At 35.7% G+C, this 18115-nt stretch overlaps 1 protein-coding gene across 1 annotated transcript; it reads left to right on the top strand.

Moving 5' to 3' along the window:
- Nucleotides 1-11293: 11293 nt before the first annotated feature.
- LOC115918301 (plasminogen-like) lies at nucleotides 11294-13210 on the top strand. Its single transcript, XM_030972778.1, has 4 exons — nucleotides 11294-11360; nucleotides 11828-11926; nucleotides 12253-12507; nucleotides 12889-13210. The coding sequence occupies exons 2-4, from the start codon at nucleotides 11860-11862 to the stop codon at nucleotides 13149-13151; spliced, it is 585 nt and encodes a 194-aa protein (XP_030828638.1). The 5' UTR covers nucleotides 11294-11360; nucleotides 11828-11859; the 3' UTR covers nucleotides 13152-13210.
- The last annotated feature ends 4905 nt before the right edge of the window (nucleotides 13211-18115 follow it).

The raw sequence follows: 18115 nt of genomic DNA, 5'->3' as shown, positions 1-18115 counted from the left end.
CTACCTAAATCGAAAACACTTAAAATCAGGATCCTCCACTCTACCTTCGTTTTTTTTTATTACGTTTTCATAGAATGCAATACGATGCAATATTTTTCTACATTTTCCCGTTATATTTATCGAGTTCCTACTCTTTTTTTTGGGGGGGGGGGGGGGTTTATGTGGCTAAGTTAATATCACAGTCTTTTAGCTAGGCTTGATGTACGTGACTGGGCCGAACCGGCAAGTTACAGTTAATATATCAAGACAAAGCATGCACATCTCGACTCTATTATAATTTTTTATGTGCCCAATATACCTATTTCAAGTCTTTAAATATTGATGAATTGCCTAACAATTAGTGATAGTTTGCAACATTGAAACATTGAAACTGGAAAGTTGACATGTGTGTATCTGCCAAATCTGCCCTTATGCCAACCCCTCTCTCTCTCTCTCGCTCTCTTTCCCTGTCTCTCTCTGTCTCTCTCTGTCTTTCACTCCCTCTCTCTCTGTCTTTCGCTCCCTCTGTCTCTGTCTCTCCCTCTGTCTCTCTCGTCCCCTCTGTCTCTCTCTCTCTGTCACTCCCTCTCTCTGTCTCTTTCGCTCCCTCTCTCTCTATCAGATAGAGAGAGAGAGGGAGCGAAAGAGAATCTATCTGTCTATATATCTCTCTATGTCTCTCTCCTCCCCCTCTCTCTCTGTCTCTCTTCCCCTCTCTCTTTCCCCTCCTATATTTCAGGCGTGTTTCTCTTGTTTCATTGTTTTGGTATGGGGTCATGAATTTGGTTCAAATGAACATATTGGATGCATATGCGATCCTACAATATTCAGTTATCGTTGTCGAGGTCTAAATGGACTCTAAATTTATGAAATTGTAAATAATAAACACATCATGTTGTATAGCTCCCTCTCGAGGTCAAGATATTAATTAAGCTATAAAACAATGTTTCTTGACTAAAATCGACCGATTATATATTCCCGTTCGGAAATTATAAAGCACAACTACATATTCTGAGATTTTCATGGTCGCAGCTACCATTGTACGGCCGTAGGAGCTATTTGAAATTTATCAAAATTTACCGGGAGCACCTGTAAATCTTTATATTCAATATTTCTCGAAAGCAGAAGTGTTTTAGGGGCTCACATTTCTAGTGCTTTTAATACATCCACAGGGGCATCCAAATATATCAAAATTGTAAAGATTCACTATCCACCCGTTTTTCGAAATTTACCAAAACTTTGTAATACCTTTAAGATTAACTAGAAACTTCTAAGCTCACCACTATCAGCCTGTTAGAAGACGTGTGTATCAGCACCAGATCTCACTGAATAAACTATAATAACAATATTATTAATAATATTAATTATATTGAAATAGTGATACAAATAATAATAGTAATAATAATGATAACAATAACGAGAATAGGCTTATTATAATAATGAAGATTCTGATAATACTAACAATCATAATGATAGTAACGATAATAGTTATAATAGTGATATTAATAATGATGATTAAACAAAAAAATGATGATGCTGATAGTAATAAAAAACCCAGAAATCTCGAAATTTCTCTGGAAAATCATTAGAAAACGTTACTTTGTGTTGATTTCAGTATCATCAATCCTATCCTTGAAAACAAGTTCTTTACCAGCAAATACTAAAAAAATAGAAAGTACAATGTCCTCCAACGTGTCAATTAATGAGCAAAGAAGATCTCGAGGTTATTTTACCAGCCTTCAAAATATAAGAGGGATTCGCATTTCTCTTGAGAGAGGGAACCACTAATATCTCGAATCTACTCCTACGGTATAAAGTACTATTACGGTCATGGCCAAGTTCATTTGCCAAAACGCAAAAGAAGAATGGAAACGAAATGGCGAAAAATTTGAAATAATTCGAATTGAGTTGTGAATGTTTGAAATAAGAGATAACTAAATCTATGCGAATCTCAAATTATCAGTTTGGTCAGTCGACTGTGACGTAGTCATGATCACCCGTTTGTATAGACAAACAAATATTTAATTTATGTTTTTCTCTTTATTGCCTTCTCATTAGGGGCACTAGTGTAGGCATATTATGGATAAGCCTACCTTATTTCAATATGTCCTCTAAAAGGAAAAGACCATCCTGAGGCAAAAATGTTAAGATAATTTTACATTTTAATAATTTTGTGTAATGAAACATATGGGAAAGTTGCCCGGCAATACGTCACAGTGACATTAATGATTCAGCCAATTTGAAGTGCCTAAACGTACAGGGATTACATCTGTCAAAAATTCATTACTTTCTTATTCTTTGTCCGTTATCATTCAAAATTGAACCAGTCTGCTTCTCTGATTTTGTATTGGTTCGATTTTGACAAATATTCAGGCAACTGTCAACCCGTGTCCTAGCATTGACGTCGATATTTATACAATGTTGTTGTTCTTGCTCAGTGTTTTGTTTTGTTTTTGCTTTTTGATTCATAAAACGTCTTATCAAAATGTTTAATATTTCATCGAATTATGGAATTAAGTGGTCATATTCTCTATCATGATTTAAGTCGCTTGATCTCAATTACACAGGCACGCCAGTTTTACACTGTAAAGGTGTCAAAGTCGAATGGTTATAATCCTGGACTGGAGATGAGAAGGTCGAGGGTTCGAGCCCATGTTCAGCATAAGTGTCCTTTGCCATAATATTAATCAACAGTTGCCACTCTTCACCCATGTATTAAATAAACACCGGTAGGTGAATGCTGCGAGCACCGATATCGGTAGCCTAACAGAGCCGGAGCAGTTTGAGCACCTTTCATGGTGAATATGCGCTCTGTAAAATTATCCATTATTATCAATATTATCATCATTATTATTATTATCATCATCATTATTATTATTGTTATAATTACCATTAACATTATTGATAGTAATGTAAATGTCATCTACACTTTTAGCCTTCATTCATATTAGGGCAGACGAGCTGAAAATAAGCTTGTTACCTCTTCAAATTGTTTTTATAGAGGGCCGATTGCGAAACTCTTTTGACGCAGCCTTTGAGATGAATCATGCTAATTTTATGACGAAATAAATGAAGAAAAAAAAATCCTATTTATCATATCAATCAAAAAATATAAAAAATTAAATAAATAGTTTCAAGTCGGCATCCTAAAGGGCGAGTCACCCTTATTCACAAAATACATTTGCAAAGGTTAGCTGACCTGGATATGAACTACAAAATAATAATCTTCATGATCTTCACTAGTTTAAAACTGCATGCGTGTCACTTATAGAACTTCACCCTGAAAAGGAAGTCAAGAGATATGAGTGAAGAGGAGTTTAAAACAGTTTTTGATGTGTGTAACCTTGTCAGATCATCTCGAGACCATCTTAGTACGATATGCTGGCAGACAAAATTAATTCTAGAAGGGGGGGGGGGGGGAGTGTTAACTTAGAAATCAGATCACAAAAATTGTTCGCTATCCTAATCCATGATTTTCAGAGAGATGTGAGAAATATGATTTGCACTTGGACATTGATGATAACTACACCGTGGAAATCATTATTCTTTTTTAAAATAAATTACCTGAAGATAGATAAGTCGTTTACTTGACGTCGTGTGCAAAATATATAGCTTTTTCTTTTTTCTCCTAAGCGCCTTCACCCTTCTGGCAATTCTTTAAAAAACATTATGAATAACATATTCTTATCGTACTTATAGGTATTATAAAAAGAAAAGATCCCCCTGAGTCCTACGTTTTGAAAAAAAATTACACTTTAGTTATATTTGTGTTACGACAAAAAAAGGGGAACGCTGTCCGGCACTACATGATGATTATTTTACCGATTTTGTAAATTTAAAGTGCCATAGTGATGACCACTTTTAACTATTTAACTTTCTGATTTTAGTCCAATTTCGTTTAAGCTTTCACCAGTCTGTTTATCTGATTTTCTTGTTTTCTTTTAGTCTACTCTAAGAGTAGTTGTCTATCAAAGACCCTATCCGATGAAAAAAACAATTTTATATCAATGGAGACCTGATTGAAAGTAGAATACAAATATAAACGAATAACTATGACTGCCTCCCCATATTGCCAACAAACCTCATTTTCCGCACCCCTCCAAAAGAAGGATCAACAGGGGTCGGAATTGCCGTCATAACATGTGGACCCAATCGACAAGTCTATATAGCTAAGGTGATGAGCCGTGGTTAATTAGTGCACAGTCATTGTGAATATGCATACTCCAGGTGAGATGGTGTCATGAAGTCGATAGTTGTTTTTTTAGGTCGACAACTTCCGTTTTTCAAAAAAAATTATTTTGAGTTTTTGGAGGGCTGTTTCTCCCCTGACAGATGTCAACATAGTATGTAATTGACATTATTGTAATATATGGCTTATACGCTTTTAGTTGATATATAATTCATCTATTTCAACTTTTAATCCCGACATGGTCTTTAATGTTGGATTTTCCTCTAAGCGCGACTGATTGCCCTTTTTTCCGCCCCAAGAATTAAAAAAGTGCATGTTTCTGACCCTGTATAATGTCTGGTTGTTTGCACGAAACACTCCTTTACTTTTAAATTGACTTCGACCTTTGTCATCAAACTTGTCATATTAATGACTGCTTCAACAAATATGGTGGTTGATTTGTCACGAAAATCCTCTGTAACTGAAATCCAAATAAAACTTCAAACGTTGCCATCGGATCTCAGATTACAGATCTCCCCAAGACATGAAGAAATGAGAGAGTGAGAGAAAGTGAAGTGAGAGTGTGTGCGTGTGTATGTGTGTGTGTTTGTGTGAGAGAGAGAGGAAGCGAGAGAGATAGAGAGAGACACAGAGAGAGCGGGTGAGAGAGAGAGAGCGGGAGAGAGAGAGATAGAGTAGAATGTGTATGTGTGTGTGTGGGGTGTGTGTGTGTGTGTGGGGGGGGGGGGGGTGGGAGCATGGGACGACAAAACAAATTTACCAAAAAATAGATAATGCCATTTTTGCGCGACGGGACCAGAATACGAAAGGTTTACTAATATTATTTAGATTTTTGTTTTCCTTAATTTTTGATAATGATCCAGAACTTTATATTTTCGTGAAAATTATCTCGGGTAATACATTCGATTAAAATTCAATGCAAGAATAACATGATGTCAACGCTATATGTAATTGGATAAAGGAATTAGCTAAATTCTTGTGGACAATATTGTAATACCTTATCCACTACAGTATGTATACATTCTGGTACTTAATTTTGTTAAAGATATAGACCGGTAGTGGTAAAATTGCGGGCCACGGGTTTTGGGTGCAAAGTATACACTCAATATTATTTAGATATTACCTTCAGAGGTTTAGATGGCAGTACTTCAACCTAAATTCGCAAAAGAGCAGAAATATATGCCCAAATGTTTAATGTTGCATTGCATTCGCGATATCTATCCAGGCCGGATCGATATGATAATTTACCAAATATATCAATTAGTAGGCGGTTTCCCGGCAAAATTCGTATCATCACGTATTAGTCAAAACATATTCTTTCACATGATTGGTAATAAGAGCTTAAATTTCATTGTTTGAGAGGGGCGTTTCCAAAACTGGTCTATACTTTCAAATATATCAACTTTAAATATCTTTCAAAAATTTATTTTGAGTAGATTTTAATGACGGTCATGGAAAATTGATAAATAAGAATTGTTAAAATGTAATCCTTGAATAAGAGTTGATATCGGATAGGTGAAAAATCGTGGGATTTACCCAGCATAATACAATAACGTACAGGTGCCGTGGCCTAGTGGGTATGTCGCAGGACCATGGATGATGATGATGATGATGTCATGAAGTCGATAGCTGGTTTTTAGGTCGACAACATTCGATTTTAAAAGCTTTTGATTTCGATTTTCAGACAGCTGTGACTCCTCTAACAGATACTAAAATAGTATATAATTGATTTAATGTAATCAATGACTCATAAACTTTCAGTTGACATATGCACACCGTACTTCATTTATGCCTATTTCAATTTTTACTCCCGACAAGGTCTTTACTGTTGGATTTTTCTTTAATCGCAAGACAGCGCCCTTTTGCCGGCCAATAGAATTACAAAAGTGCATGTAAGTGACCTTGCACTGCTCATGTTGTTTGCACGAAATTCCCATTCACTTTTAAATTGACTTCGACCTTCTTCATCAAACTTGTCATTATAAGTGACTCCTTTAAAAAATATGATGGTTGATTTGTCACGAAAATCCTCTCTTACCGAAATCCAGACAAAATCAAACTTCAGACGTCGCCATTGGATCTCAGATTTCAGATGTCTCCAAGACATGAAGAGATACGAGAGTGAGAGAAGGAAGTGAAGTGAGTGTGTGCGTGTGTGCGTTTGCGTGAGAGAGAGAGAGAGAGAGAGAGAGTAGAATGTGTATGTGTGTAGGGAGGGGGGGGGGGGGAGGTGGGAGCATGGGAAGATGAATTTACAAAAAAAAGATAACGTCACATTGGCGCCACGGGACCACAATACGAAGGGTTTACTAATATAATTTATAATTTATGTTTTTTCTTCTTAATTTTTAATAATAATCCAGAATTGATTATATTTTCATGAAAATTTACTCGGGTAAGGCATTCGATTAAAATTCAATACCGGAATAAGATGATATCAGCGCTATACGTTTCAGTCCAGTTTCAGTTTCAGTTTCAGTTTATTTTCATATTTCTCACATGTTGTATAGTACATCATTACATATAGCATGTTACATTTTGAACTCATTTTAGGATGCGTTTATACAAAAAAAAAAAAAAGAATGATACATAAGACTAAGTTGAATAAGGGAAGAAATATGATGGAGCCTAAAGAGAAAGCAATGCTTGTAGGTCATAGGCTCCGGAAGTTACAACAATGACATAGTCTTGTGTATATTAAAAAAACGTAATTTAATTAAATTGAAACTTATTATGAAAAAAAAATAAACAATATTCATACACTTAGCAATATTTGTATAACATTTTCACTACCCGTACGCAATGGCAATTCTCATAGGAGCATACCAAGATGTCTGCATCAATTGACAGGGAGTGTCGCTGGCTATGTGCCGGTAAAGTACGATGTTGTAGAAAATTTAAGTGTAGCCGCGCTGGCGAACGGACTGGTTGTCAATGACGCCAGCATCTTGGTATGATGGAACAAAAATGAATAGAACATTTTTTTATATGTTTTTTTTTTTTTTTTAATACACATATACGTAATTGGAAAAAGGAACTACAGGAAAGCTAAATTCTTGTGGACAATATTTTTTAATATCTTATCCACTGTGTATGCATTGTGATACTTAATTTTGTTAAAGATATAGACCGGTAGTGGTAAAATGGCGGTTGAAAGGTTTTGGGTTGCAGAATATCCATTCAATATTGTTAAGATATTGCCTTCAGATGTTTAGATGACAGTACTACAACATAAATTTTTGGGTTAGATGAAATTAAAGATTTAGAATGGATACATTTCTTGGATTGGCAGGAAGTTCATAAAGAATAAAAATGTGTAATACTATCATTTTCATGGTGGAGTATGTTACATTTATGTCAAGATCGGGGGGGGGGGGGGCGAGTACCAACTTTAGAAAAGATGATTTTTAATTTTTTTTTTTAAAGTATAGGGATTAGGAGAAAGAAAATAGCAATTAGAATGGGAAAGCTGGGATCACATTTCTTAAAGTGGGAGCAGCTTAAGATTAATTAAGATTTGTTTTCTTCCCCACCGTGAGCCTGTTAAAAGTGTAACTCTATTTTGCGGCCCGTATAACTGACTTATTTACTATATTTTTCTTGAGTTGAGAATGTTAGCAGACATTCACTGAGTGAGTAGTGTGTGTGTGTGTGGGGGGGGGGGTTGGGGTGTGGGTGGGTGAGTATGTGTGTTGGTGGGTGGGGGTGTTTGTGTGAGGGAGGGGGGGCAGGGAGGAGCAGGCATTGTTCCAGTTAAAATTACCTCCAGATTTGTTTAAGTTTTGTTTTTATATACACTGTTGGTCATAATGGTAGAATAATTATTTTTACCCTAATTTATTGAATGATTTATTCCTAATAGATCTACATAACAGTATGAATTCTCAGATTTTATTGAATGACAATTGGGAAGTGTTTGTTTTGCGTGACTGCTAAAGCATATGTGTGCTAATATGCCAATCAACTAGGGGACCTACGTCCTTAATTCATAACTGACAGTAATGGGGATTAATGCCTCATAGAAGGGCACTTATATAGCACATCGACACGGTTTTGATCCTGGGGGCTCACATTAACGAGGCCATTGCTTAGCCAATAAACCATGACTCTACGCAGCGGGCGCTAGGGTACGTCGACGCCCCCACAAAAAAACAACAAAAAAACAAAGAAAATGCAATAAATTTCCAATAATTCATTTCATTTCCCCCAGTCCCCAACAGGAAAATTGCTCTGTAGGGCCATGCATTATGGTTCAAGGCATGCCTACAAAGAAGATTTCTTTAATGTTGGGGGTCGGGTCAAAATGCAATGAATTATTGAAAAATTATTGCATTTTCTTTGTTTTTTTTTTGGTTTTTGCGGGGGCGTCGACGTACCCTAGCGCCCGCTGCGTACAGTCATGATTCGTTGGCTAAGCAATAGCCTCGTTACTGTGAGCCCCCAGGATCAAAACCGTGTCGATGTACTATAATAGTGCCCTTTTATGAGGTATTAATCCCCATCACTTTCAGTTATGACTTAAGGACGTAGGTACCCTAGTTGATAAGCATTGTAGCACACACATGCTTTAGCAGTCCTGCAAAATAAACACTCCCCAATTGTCATTCAATAAAATCTGAGAATGTACACTGTTATTTAGAACTATTAATAATAATAATAATAATATTTGATTCTTATATAGCGCACGTATCGACCTTGCAAGGTCCTCAAGGCGCTCCAACATTACCCGGCTATGCTAGGCTGCCGATTTCGACGCTCACAGCATTTTAAGGAATTCCTTCCTACCGGTACCCATTTAACACCTGGGTGGAGAGTGGCAAATGTAGATCAATGTCTTGCCAAGGACATTAGTGCCGCGGCGGGACTCGAACCGCGGACCTTGTGATCGACAGTCCGGCGACGTATCCACTCATCCACGACACCTATTAGGAATGAATCATTGTCAAAATCATTCAATAAATTGGGGTAAAAATAATTATTCCACCATTATGACCAACAGTGTAGGTGAATAACATTTACAATTGGCATATATATTATGTTTAGGTACTTATACGTTTACTTTGTTGCTAAGTTATATATGCTGCAAATAAGTTTTTGTTTAATTATGTTTATTTAAAAGCAATCAATATTAAACACGTTTATTTTATTCAATTGTATGTTATGGTTTCTATTATACATCTGGAGAAATAAAACAAATTTGCTTTAAAAAAAAGGTTAAACTATATTCGCCACTCATCACCCAGGAGTTAAATGAGTACCCGATAGGATGTGAAAGTAAATGTGAATGGATTGGCATGTGTGCGCTTGTTAAATAAAGCCTGGCCGGAATGCTCCCCAGGGAGTGGAGCGTGTGCACGCTCATAGGCAGATTGGCAATTGAATCCAATGACCGAAGTTATAATAATTACAATGTAAAGCGTATAGAAACAAAGTATTAAGCGCTTTACAAATGTGACTGTTATTATTATCATTATTATTATTATTCTTATCATTCATATTATCACTATTATCATTATTATTAGTAGTAGTAGTATAGAAATATGAATTGTACATGTATATAAAAGGAGCCGAGGTCAACTTAAGGATTTGAGAATAAATTAGATTACAAACAATAGACCTATATTCATCCATTGACACCTTGCCAAATGTTGAGGATTAATTCAATTCATTTTTGTTTATAAATAAATGTAATGCTTCCTGGGAGCATTAAATTAAATGATTCAATTCAATAGTCCATTTTTCGAAATGTAATAACATTTAATGCACAAATCTGTGTTACGTGCCTCGTTGAATGTTAAATTATATTTATATTGTCATTATGTTATAGATGAGTAATGACTTCTAACTGTATATGATTCTGTTAAGTCTCTGTGGTAGTTAGTAACATAACGTATATATATGCTTTATGCATTTGTAATAGTTTGATAACGAGATGTTATTGTGAAAAGGTGCGATTTGTTATCATATTTAAAGGGATAGTTGAGTTCTGTTTTCAGACCGCAAATGCCTTCAAAGTGCATAGCTATTGTTCTTATTCTTATCTATGACATTTCTAGTGCTCTTTTAGAACCTAAAATTGCTATGAAGGTATTTTTAGACCCCAAAATGTGTGAAATGTAGCCAATACGAGCATACCAATTCAGCTCCACTTAAAAAAAACACGGTGACCGTTAATTTATTATTAAAATAACAATACTTGATCGGGCTAATTGTGGGTAATATAAGCAACACGAAAATGCCAAGAAAAAACCCAACATTGGCACTGGCTGAAATACGACGTAAAAGGCGTTATTTCATTTTTTTTCCTTCAAATTTGTCAAAATATCTAATATTTGTATTAGAGATCGTTATATTTCAGCCGTCTCTGAACCGATTTTGATCAAACAAAGATGATTTTGTCATTTTAATATTTAGTTCTTTCAAACTTAGTTTTTCATTATCTCACACAAAATATTTTGTGTAGCGCCCTCTGCAACAGAACTCAACTATCCCTTTAATTTATGTTGAAGTAATTTAGCTTCAATATCTTATCTTATAATATTATGACAAATTATATATATATATTATCATTCTGTTGTTATTTGTTGTTCATTGAATGAACAATAAAATATCTTTCAAAACAAAAAACAGTAACAGTGCATTCACAAAGTCATATCATTAGCTTGTAAACTTTTTTCCTGTCTTGGTTTGACCAATTTCTCTTAATCAGCATGGCGTCATGGGCGGGGCTTAAAAAAAACAGCTTTAAAAGCAACTTCAGAGCTCGCCTTCGTGTATTCAAGGACGAATATGCCTATTTCATTTCCCCCAGAAAAGCAGCGATGGGCGGGGTTCCATTCTTTCCTTCGACCAAACATAACTTACCAGTCACGCATTTTAGATGATCGTTTTATGTCCTTCGAAATTTGGGTGGGGCCTCGTAATATTTTGGACAAATCAGAGTGGCCTACGACACGTACTTTCATTTGATTGGTTTATTTTCCTTTTGATCATTACTGATGGGATGGGTGAAAATTGTCCTTTCCACCAATCAAAACCCAAGTTTGATATACTGTGGGGATGTCTTCTACTTGTAATACTATAAATGTGGGCATCCAATCCTTCCAGCTTCATATCGAGGATCCAGCAGGCAGTTGCACAACTAGATTTGAAGGACAGCACATCTTCGAAAGCTTTTCATATTGTGAGCAGGGTGAGTATATTTCCCCTCTTCCTCAAAGTATCTCCATCAAATAACATTCATAGTATTTTGGCCGCATTATGTTTCTATACCAGAAACAGTTGGTCTGTAAGGAATAAGTTGCTTAGCTATTCATTCCTGTTGCATCATGGAAGGGTGAAACAGAAGTAGTATTATTTGACACCTTTGAGTGATATTTTGAGAGATTACAATAGAAATGATGGTGATGATTTTGAGTTAAAGGATAATTGGACGGTTTTAATAATACGCCAACATTACAACTATTTGAATATCATGGCTCATCATTATTTCTGATCTTGTTACCACCGACCTACCAGTTCTAAATAGCTTTCTCTATAAACCATTGCCGTATTTTGTATTTTGTCAGTAAGCAGTAACCATAGTCATTTCGTTTATCCTCCTCATTATTCCAACAGCAAGCTGAATATTCCCTTTCATATTTTTGTTTGTATTTTTAGTTCTTCTTTGAGTCCGACAAAACGTCTTGAACATGGCCCAACTTTTCTTGTACATGGCACTCGCTGCTACCTTCGTGCTTGTTTCAAGCCAATCGGATTGTAAGTATAATGTACCAATATATAAATAATAATATTACAAATATGTAAGAGTAATTTTTACACAGTCTCACAACTTAAAGTTAAGATAATTGCATTGCTTTGAAAAACATGAATGTTAAGCATGTTAAGTGAATTATTCAAAGCCTTCCACGCCCTCTATTAACCAGACAGGAAAAATACATGATATATATATATATGTATATATATGAGTGAGATCTAGATTTAAAATCAAATATGCCAACAGTTTTGCAGACCATGACACGTTAAAATTTATTCTCTCTTAAATGTATAAAAGAATGCGTAAGCCCACATTAATCATTGTTTAGGCACGGACGATCCAAACGGGACCATCTACAGAGGAGAGTTGGCTCAGACCTTTTCCGGTAAAACATGCCAATCCTGGAACTCCCAGAACCCACAGAGGCACTCCCGGACACCCGGCAACTACCCTGATGCGGGCCTTGGGGATCACAACTACTGCAGAAACCCCGACAGTGCATTCACCGCCTGGTGTTACACCACCGATCCTGATACCCGATGGGAGTATTGTACCATTGGTGATTTCAGCCAGGAATGCACGAGTAAGTATTGTATATGTATGCGAATACATTCAGAACAAAAAATATAGTGGACGCTATTTGTATTAAAGATATTTAAATAGAATATTGAATTCGAGTTATTTTTCAAGTATCATAATACCATAAAATAACCCTCTCTAAGATGATATGAAATTTGATTCGTACCACTCATGCATGAGTTAGCATAGTCCTTAAACAATTAATTAGTCTCTGAAAGAAAATAATTAAAATCGCATCCTACCGGGTACCTATGGGTGGAGAGAGCCAATTTAGCTTGATTGAGGACATGGGTGACTTGCCGGGGATCGAACCCACGACCTTCTTCTATATCCAGTCAAGTGTTGCAATGACTACGAAACTTCTACTTATTCCACATTGAATTAGATCCCGAATGCTACCACCAATCCCCTGGCGCTGACTACCGAGGAGAAGTCTCGACTACCCGGAACGGTCGTGAGTGCCAAAACTGGACCTCCCAGTCGCCCCATGGTCACAGCCGCACCCCAGAGAACTACCCTACCTCTGGTCTCGGGGACCACAACCTCTGCCGCAACCCCGACGGCGAGGATTTCGCCTGGTGCTACACAACCGACCCCAGTGTCCGTTGGGAGTTCTGCAACATCGGATTGCCCGAAAAAAATTGCTAAATGGCGTTCAATGTCTTCTTAAAATGAGCGGAGGAGGAAGGGGTATTTCTTGAATCTTATCATGTTCGTTATCGTAATATTGCTTTTTAATATTTATCATCTTTGGAAACAGGGTGACTTTGTAGGCCATATGGTGGCTGCTTACTGCTATGATACAACCTCCTATATTGATTTCACTGTCTGTCATTTCTTTGATGGAATATTATTGTTCAAACCTCTCTACGAGAAAGTATGGATCTAATTTCCTGTTCATATTTTAACAATTGCTAACATTCTTTAGGTGTTGTTCTGCTAGTACTTTCTTTTGATGGGGTGGTTGGGAGGGAAGGGGTCAACTATTTATATCAAGTGGTGTGTTTCAGAAAGAAATAACAAACGAAAACTAGACAAGAAATAGAGGGAAATAGAAGAATAAATGTTTCATTACTTCACCGTTACAAATTTATCTCATTGATATATTGATAATGATATAGCAGTGTAACTCAGATTGAATAAACAGTAGTTACACTATTTATTCGCAATAATATTAAGCAATGGAAACATTGCTGTTTTTACTCTTTGAATTTGTATTAGTCTTAGAATTAAATCTTAGCATTGTGTTGTATTGGCTATAAGGTGTAGTACTGGATTAAATACTTCATATATTGTTTGATGTATCAATATTGCATTCCTTGATAATGAGTCACACCACCCCCTGTGCAATCATTTGTTGAACAATAAAAGACGATTGAAACATCTCTAGCACAATCACAATGTTGTGTTTGCTTTGTTGTATTTCCGTTTAATGGACAAGGAACAAACAGAGAGAGAGAGAGAGAGAGAGCGAGAGAGATATCGAAAGAGAGGGAGAGAGAAAGAAAGAGAGATTGAAAGAGCGAGAGAGAGAGAGAGAGAGAGAGAGATTGAAAGAGCGAGAGAGAGAGAGTTTTCTTTCCATTTTAATTTTGAATATTCATTGTAATGTGTGCGCGTGCGTGTGTCTGTGTATGCGTGCGTGTGTGTGTGCATGCTTGTGTGTGTGAAGGTGAGAGAGAAGGATATATATATGGAGAGTATGAGAGACAGAGTGAGTGAGTGAGAGAGAGAGAGAGAGAGATAGAGAGATAGAGAGATAGAGATGGGGAGGGGTTGGGGTTGAGAGAAAATATTTAAACACACGAAGGCGCGAATCTTTTCCCTTTCGTTTTCTTTCCCTTTTAAAGGCGTCGTTTAAAAATGTTAAATCTGAGATGCACGACCCTATATGTGTTATCAGGGTCTGTGAAATAGTGTAATATTGAAGCACTAAAGGAATTGCGCTTCAAAATGATCAAGAAGTGCCTCAATTTTTTTTGAGTGACCGGTTTTACCATACTGTTTTCCCCAATAGACTGTAGTGAATCAGACAGGTGATCGGCTTGTAAAAGTCATTGGGTTCCTGACTGACCTAAAGGTTTGTAATTACCATTGCAGCATGAGCTAAATCCAGGATTTTGTTTCAGAATCTGGGACAAAGTTACCGGATCCCTTTAATTTTGAATATTCATTGTAATGTTTAAAAGGTTTAATATCACATTTTCATTACCTTTGGAAAATAAAAATATAATGAACTAGCCCCAAACATCTTACACATTCTTGTAACTTGCATCTTGGTAAATCTAAACTGCAATTCCTTTTTTTCTCCTCGGAACAGTTGATTTGAACAGACATTGTCTTCGATGTTACATCCCTCTTCTTCTCCTCTATAGGCTTTTCCTGAATTTGCGAAACATGTGCGATTCACAACGACAATAGTGAGGATAACGATGATGATGATAATACTACTACTACTACTACTACTAATGATAATATAGTAATAATACAAATAATCAAGTACACTGTGAAAAATGTGGGCAATATTATTTCCACACTTTGCCCAACGTTGTGCCATAGTCAACCCAACCATCTATTGGGCAATAATTTTCCCAGTGGTATTGGTAAAAGTACCCGACTTCACACGTGCATAATTGTTTCGTATTTTGACCAACATTTGGGCTAACATATCACCCTTCAACTGCCTACGGCAGCCCACTTGTTGTGAAAATCTTGACCAGCTTTTGGGCAAAATACTAACAAATTATGCAAATATTGCCCCATAGATGGTTGGGTTGACTATGGCACACCGTTGGGTTACGTGTTGAAATAATATTGCCCAATTTTTTCACAGTGTATAATCACAGAGATTACCAGAAACAATGTACTATACAATCGAAATAGAATATCATACCCATACCTTGCGTACCCTTTTCAATTTTGTTTCAATCTTAATTCCGAGAGTCAGAAAGTGCGAGAAATGTCAGACAACTTTGCGAGGGGTGGAGACTTTATGAAACTACATTGTCATTGTGACTGATTGGGGACAAAAATAAGAATCTGACTTTCTGACTTAATGCACAGTGAATTGTGAATATGCGTACTCCACATAACATGATGTCATGAAGTCGATAGCTGGTTTTAAAGTAGACAATTCCGATTTACAAAGCTATTGATTTCGAGTTTCCAGAGAGCTGCTAGTCTTCTGACAGATACTAAATTAGTATATAATTGATATTATTGTAATTCATGACTCATAACCGTTCAGTTGATATATAATTCATTTATTTCAACATGGTCTTTAAAGGACAAGTCCACTCGAAAATAACTTACTTTTAATAAAAGCAGAAAAATCTGACAAACCAATCAAAAAAGTTTGAGCAAAATCGGATAATTAATAAGAAAGTTATGAAGTTTTGAAAAAAAGTATGTAAACTATGGAACAATGAGAATGACAATACAAATTGCCAAGGTGGTTATTAGTTTGCGACGACATGTCCTCACTATTTATTAAATGCTCTTTATGGTTTAATCCCATTAATGTCCCTTTTTATTACCCAAAACTTGATTTCCCCATGCCTTTGCCCAGGATATATGATTTGTATCATATTGCGGGCATGACATTTCACAAAATCTTTTATGAACTTTGAAGAATTTCTACTATTTCTGAATATTGTATATTCATAATTTATTGATTTTTATATTAATAGTTTATCAAAATTCACATATTTCAACTACCCCATATTAGTGCATCCACACAAAACATATTACTATTAATGTAACTTGGATGCTGGTGTGAAGAAATAAGATTCTTGAGGAGAAAATAGGAAATTTATATCATCCATATAAAGAAAATAATTAGGGGATAGTGAGGACAACACGTCACAGACTCATGAGTGAGTTGCCAATTTGTCTAGTGATTTTCAAAGTTTTTAATGTCATTAAATTCATAACTTTCTTATTAGTTATCTGGTTTTGCTCAGACTTTTTTTGATTGGTTAGTCTGATCTTTCTGCTTCTATTGAAATTAAGTTTTTTTTTCGAGTGGACTTGGGCTTTAATGTTGGATTTTCCTTCAAGTGCAACTCAGCGCACTAAACTGACCTTGTACAATGTCTGGTTGTTTGCACGAAACACTCTCTCACTTTAAAATTGACTTCGACCCTCTTCATCAAACTTGTCATATAAGAGTGACTGATTTAAAAATATGCTGGTCTACTCGTTACGAAAATCCTCTTTAACTGAAATCCAGATATAACTTCGGACGTCACGGTTGCCATCGCATCTCAGTTTTCAGATCTCTCCGAGACATGAAGAGATATAGTGAGAGAACGGGAAGTGTGGGTGTGTATTTGTGAGAGACAGAGATAAACATATTTACACTTGTTCTGGGAGTGTGTACATGTTCAAAGATTATGGCAAAATGTAATAGCTAAGTTTGAGCTAAATGATTATTATCTGTGTCAAGCCATTATGTATGGAAATCATTTCTTTAATTATTTGTATATAATATATGGATAAACTGTATATGATGGAATTTGTTTTGAAATAAAGAACCCTGTGGAAGGGGGAAAAAGTTTGAGCTAAGGGAATTAAGGTCTATCGACTGGATAGATATTCATTTAGGGTTGTCCGGTAACTCCCCACGAATAAAGATTTGTAATACAATTATTTTTGCAATGAAGTATTGGATATATATTGAAAGAAGAAAAGAATATTGCAGGGAGGGCAGGTAAATTGGCCTTAAATTTACAGAAATGAGAACAAGTAAAGTTTTCATGAAATTTTAACACTGGGCTATTGTGGCTATTGTAGCCTCGTTTAAATGATTAACAAAACATGTTTTAAATAGATTGTTTCTGTTTGTCTGTCGCTCCAATTTAGGGTATTCTGAGGAGGCTAGGAACAGTGTGTGGTGGAAGTGTGGTCGGTGGTGTGTGTGTCGTATGGTGGGGAGGGGGGGGGGGGGTAGTAGTGTGTTTGGTTGAATGGGGTTGTTTGTTTTATGTTACAACTGATTTCATTTTCGTTATAATGTAATGAAAATGTTTTGAATTCTTGTCAAGGAAAAACAACTGTATTTTATTTCTAAAATTAATTTGTATTGTTTGGAATCAATAAAAAAAAAAGTATGTGAGGAGGGGGATGGTAAATAGGCAGCACCGGACGACAATATATTAATATTATTTATAATTCATGGTTTTTTTTTAATAACCAAGACATGATTATATATATTTTCATAAAAAATATCTTGGGTAATGCAATCGATTATAATTGATATCATTTATAATTCATGTTTAAAAAAGAATTTTTTTAAAATAATAATCCAGACATGAATATATATATTTTCATGAATAGTTGAGTTCTGTTGCAGAAAGCGCTACACAAAATATTTTTATTTTAGTGAGATAATGAAAATCTGAGTGTCAAATTTGAAAGAACATACAATTTAAATGACAAAATCATCTTTGTTTGATCAAAATCGGTTCAAAGACGGCTGAAATATCCATAAATATAATGGTTTCTAATACTTTTGTACCACCACAAATATTAGATAATTTGAAAAAGCCGTTGGAAAAACGAAATAGCGCCTTTTACGTCGTATTTCAGCCAATGCCGATGTTGGTGTTTTT

Source organism: Strongylocentrotus purpuratus, unplaced genomic scaffold (assembly GCF_000002235.5).
Source record: "Strongylocentrotus purpuratus isolate Spur 01 unplaced genomic scaffold, Spur_5.0 spur5_contig_863, whole genome shotgun sequence".
Classification (NCBI taxonomy): Eukaryota; Metazoa; Echinodermata; class Echinoidea; order Camarodonta; family Strongylocentrotidae; genus Strongylocentrotus; species Strongylocentrotus purpuratus.
This window is presented reverse-complemented; position numbering and strand designations above follow the sequence as displayed.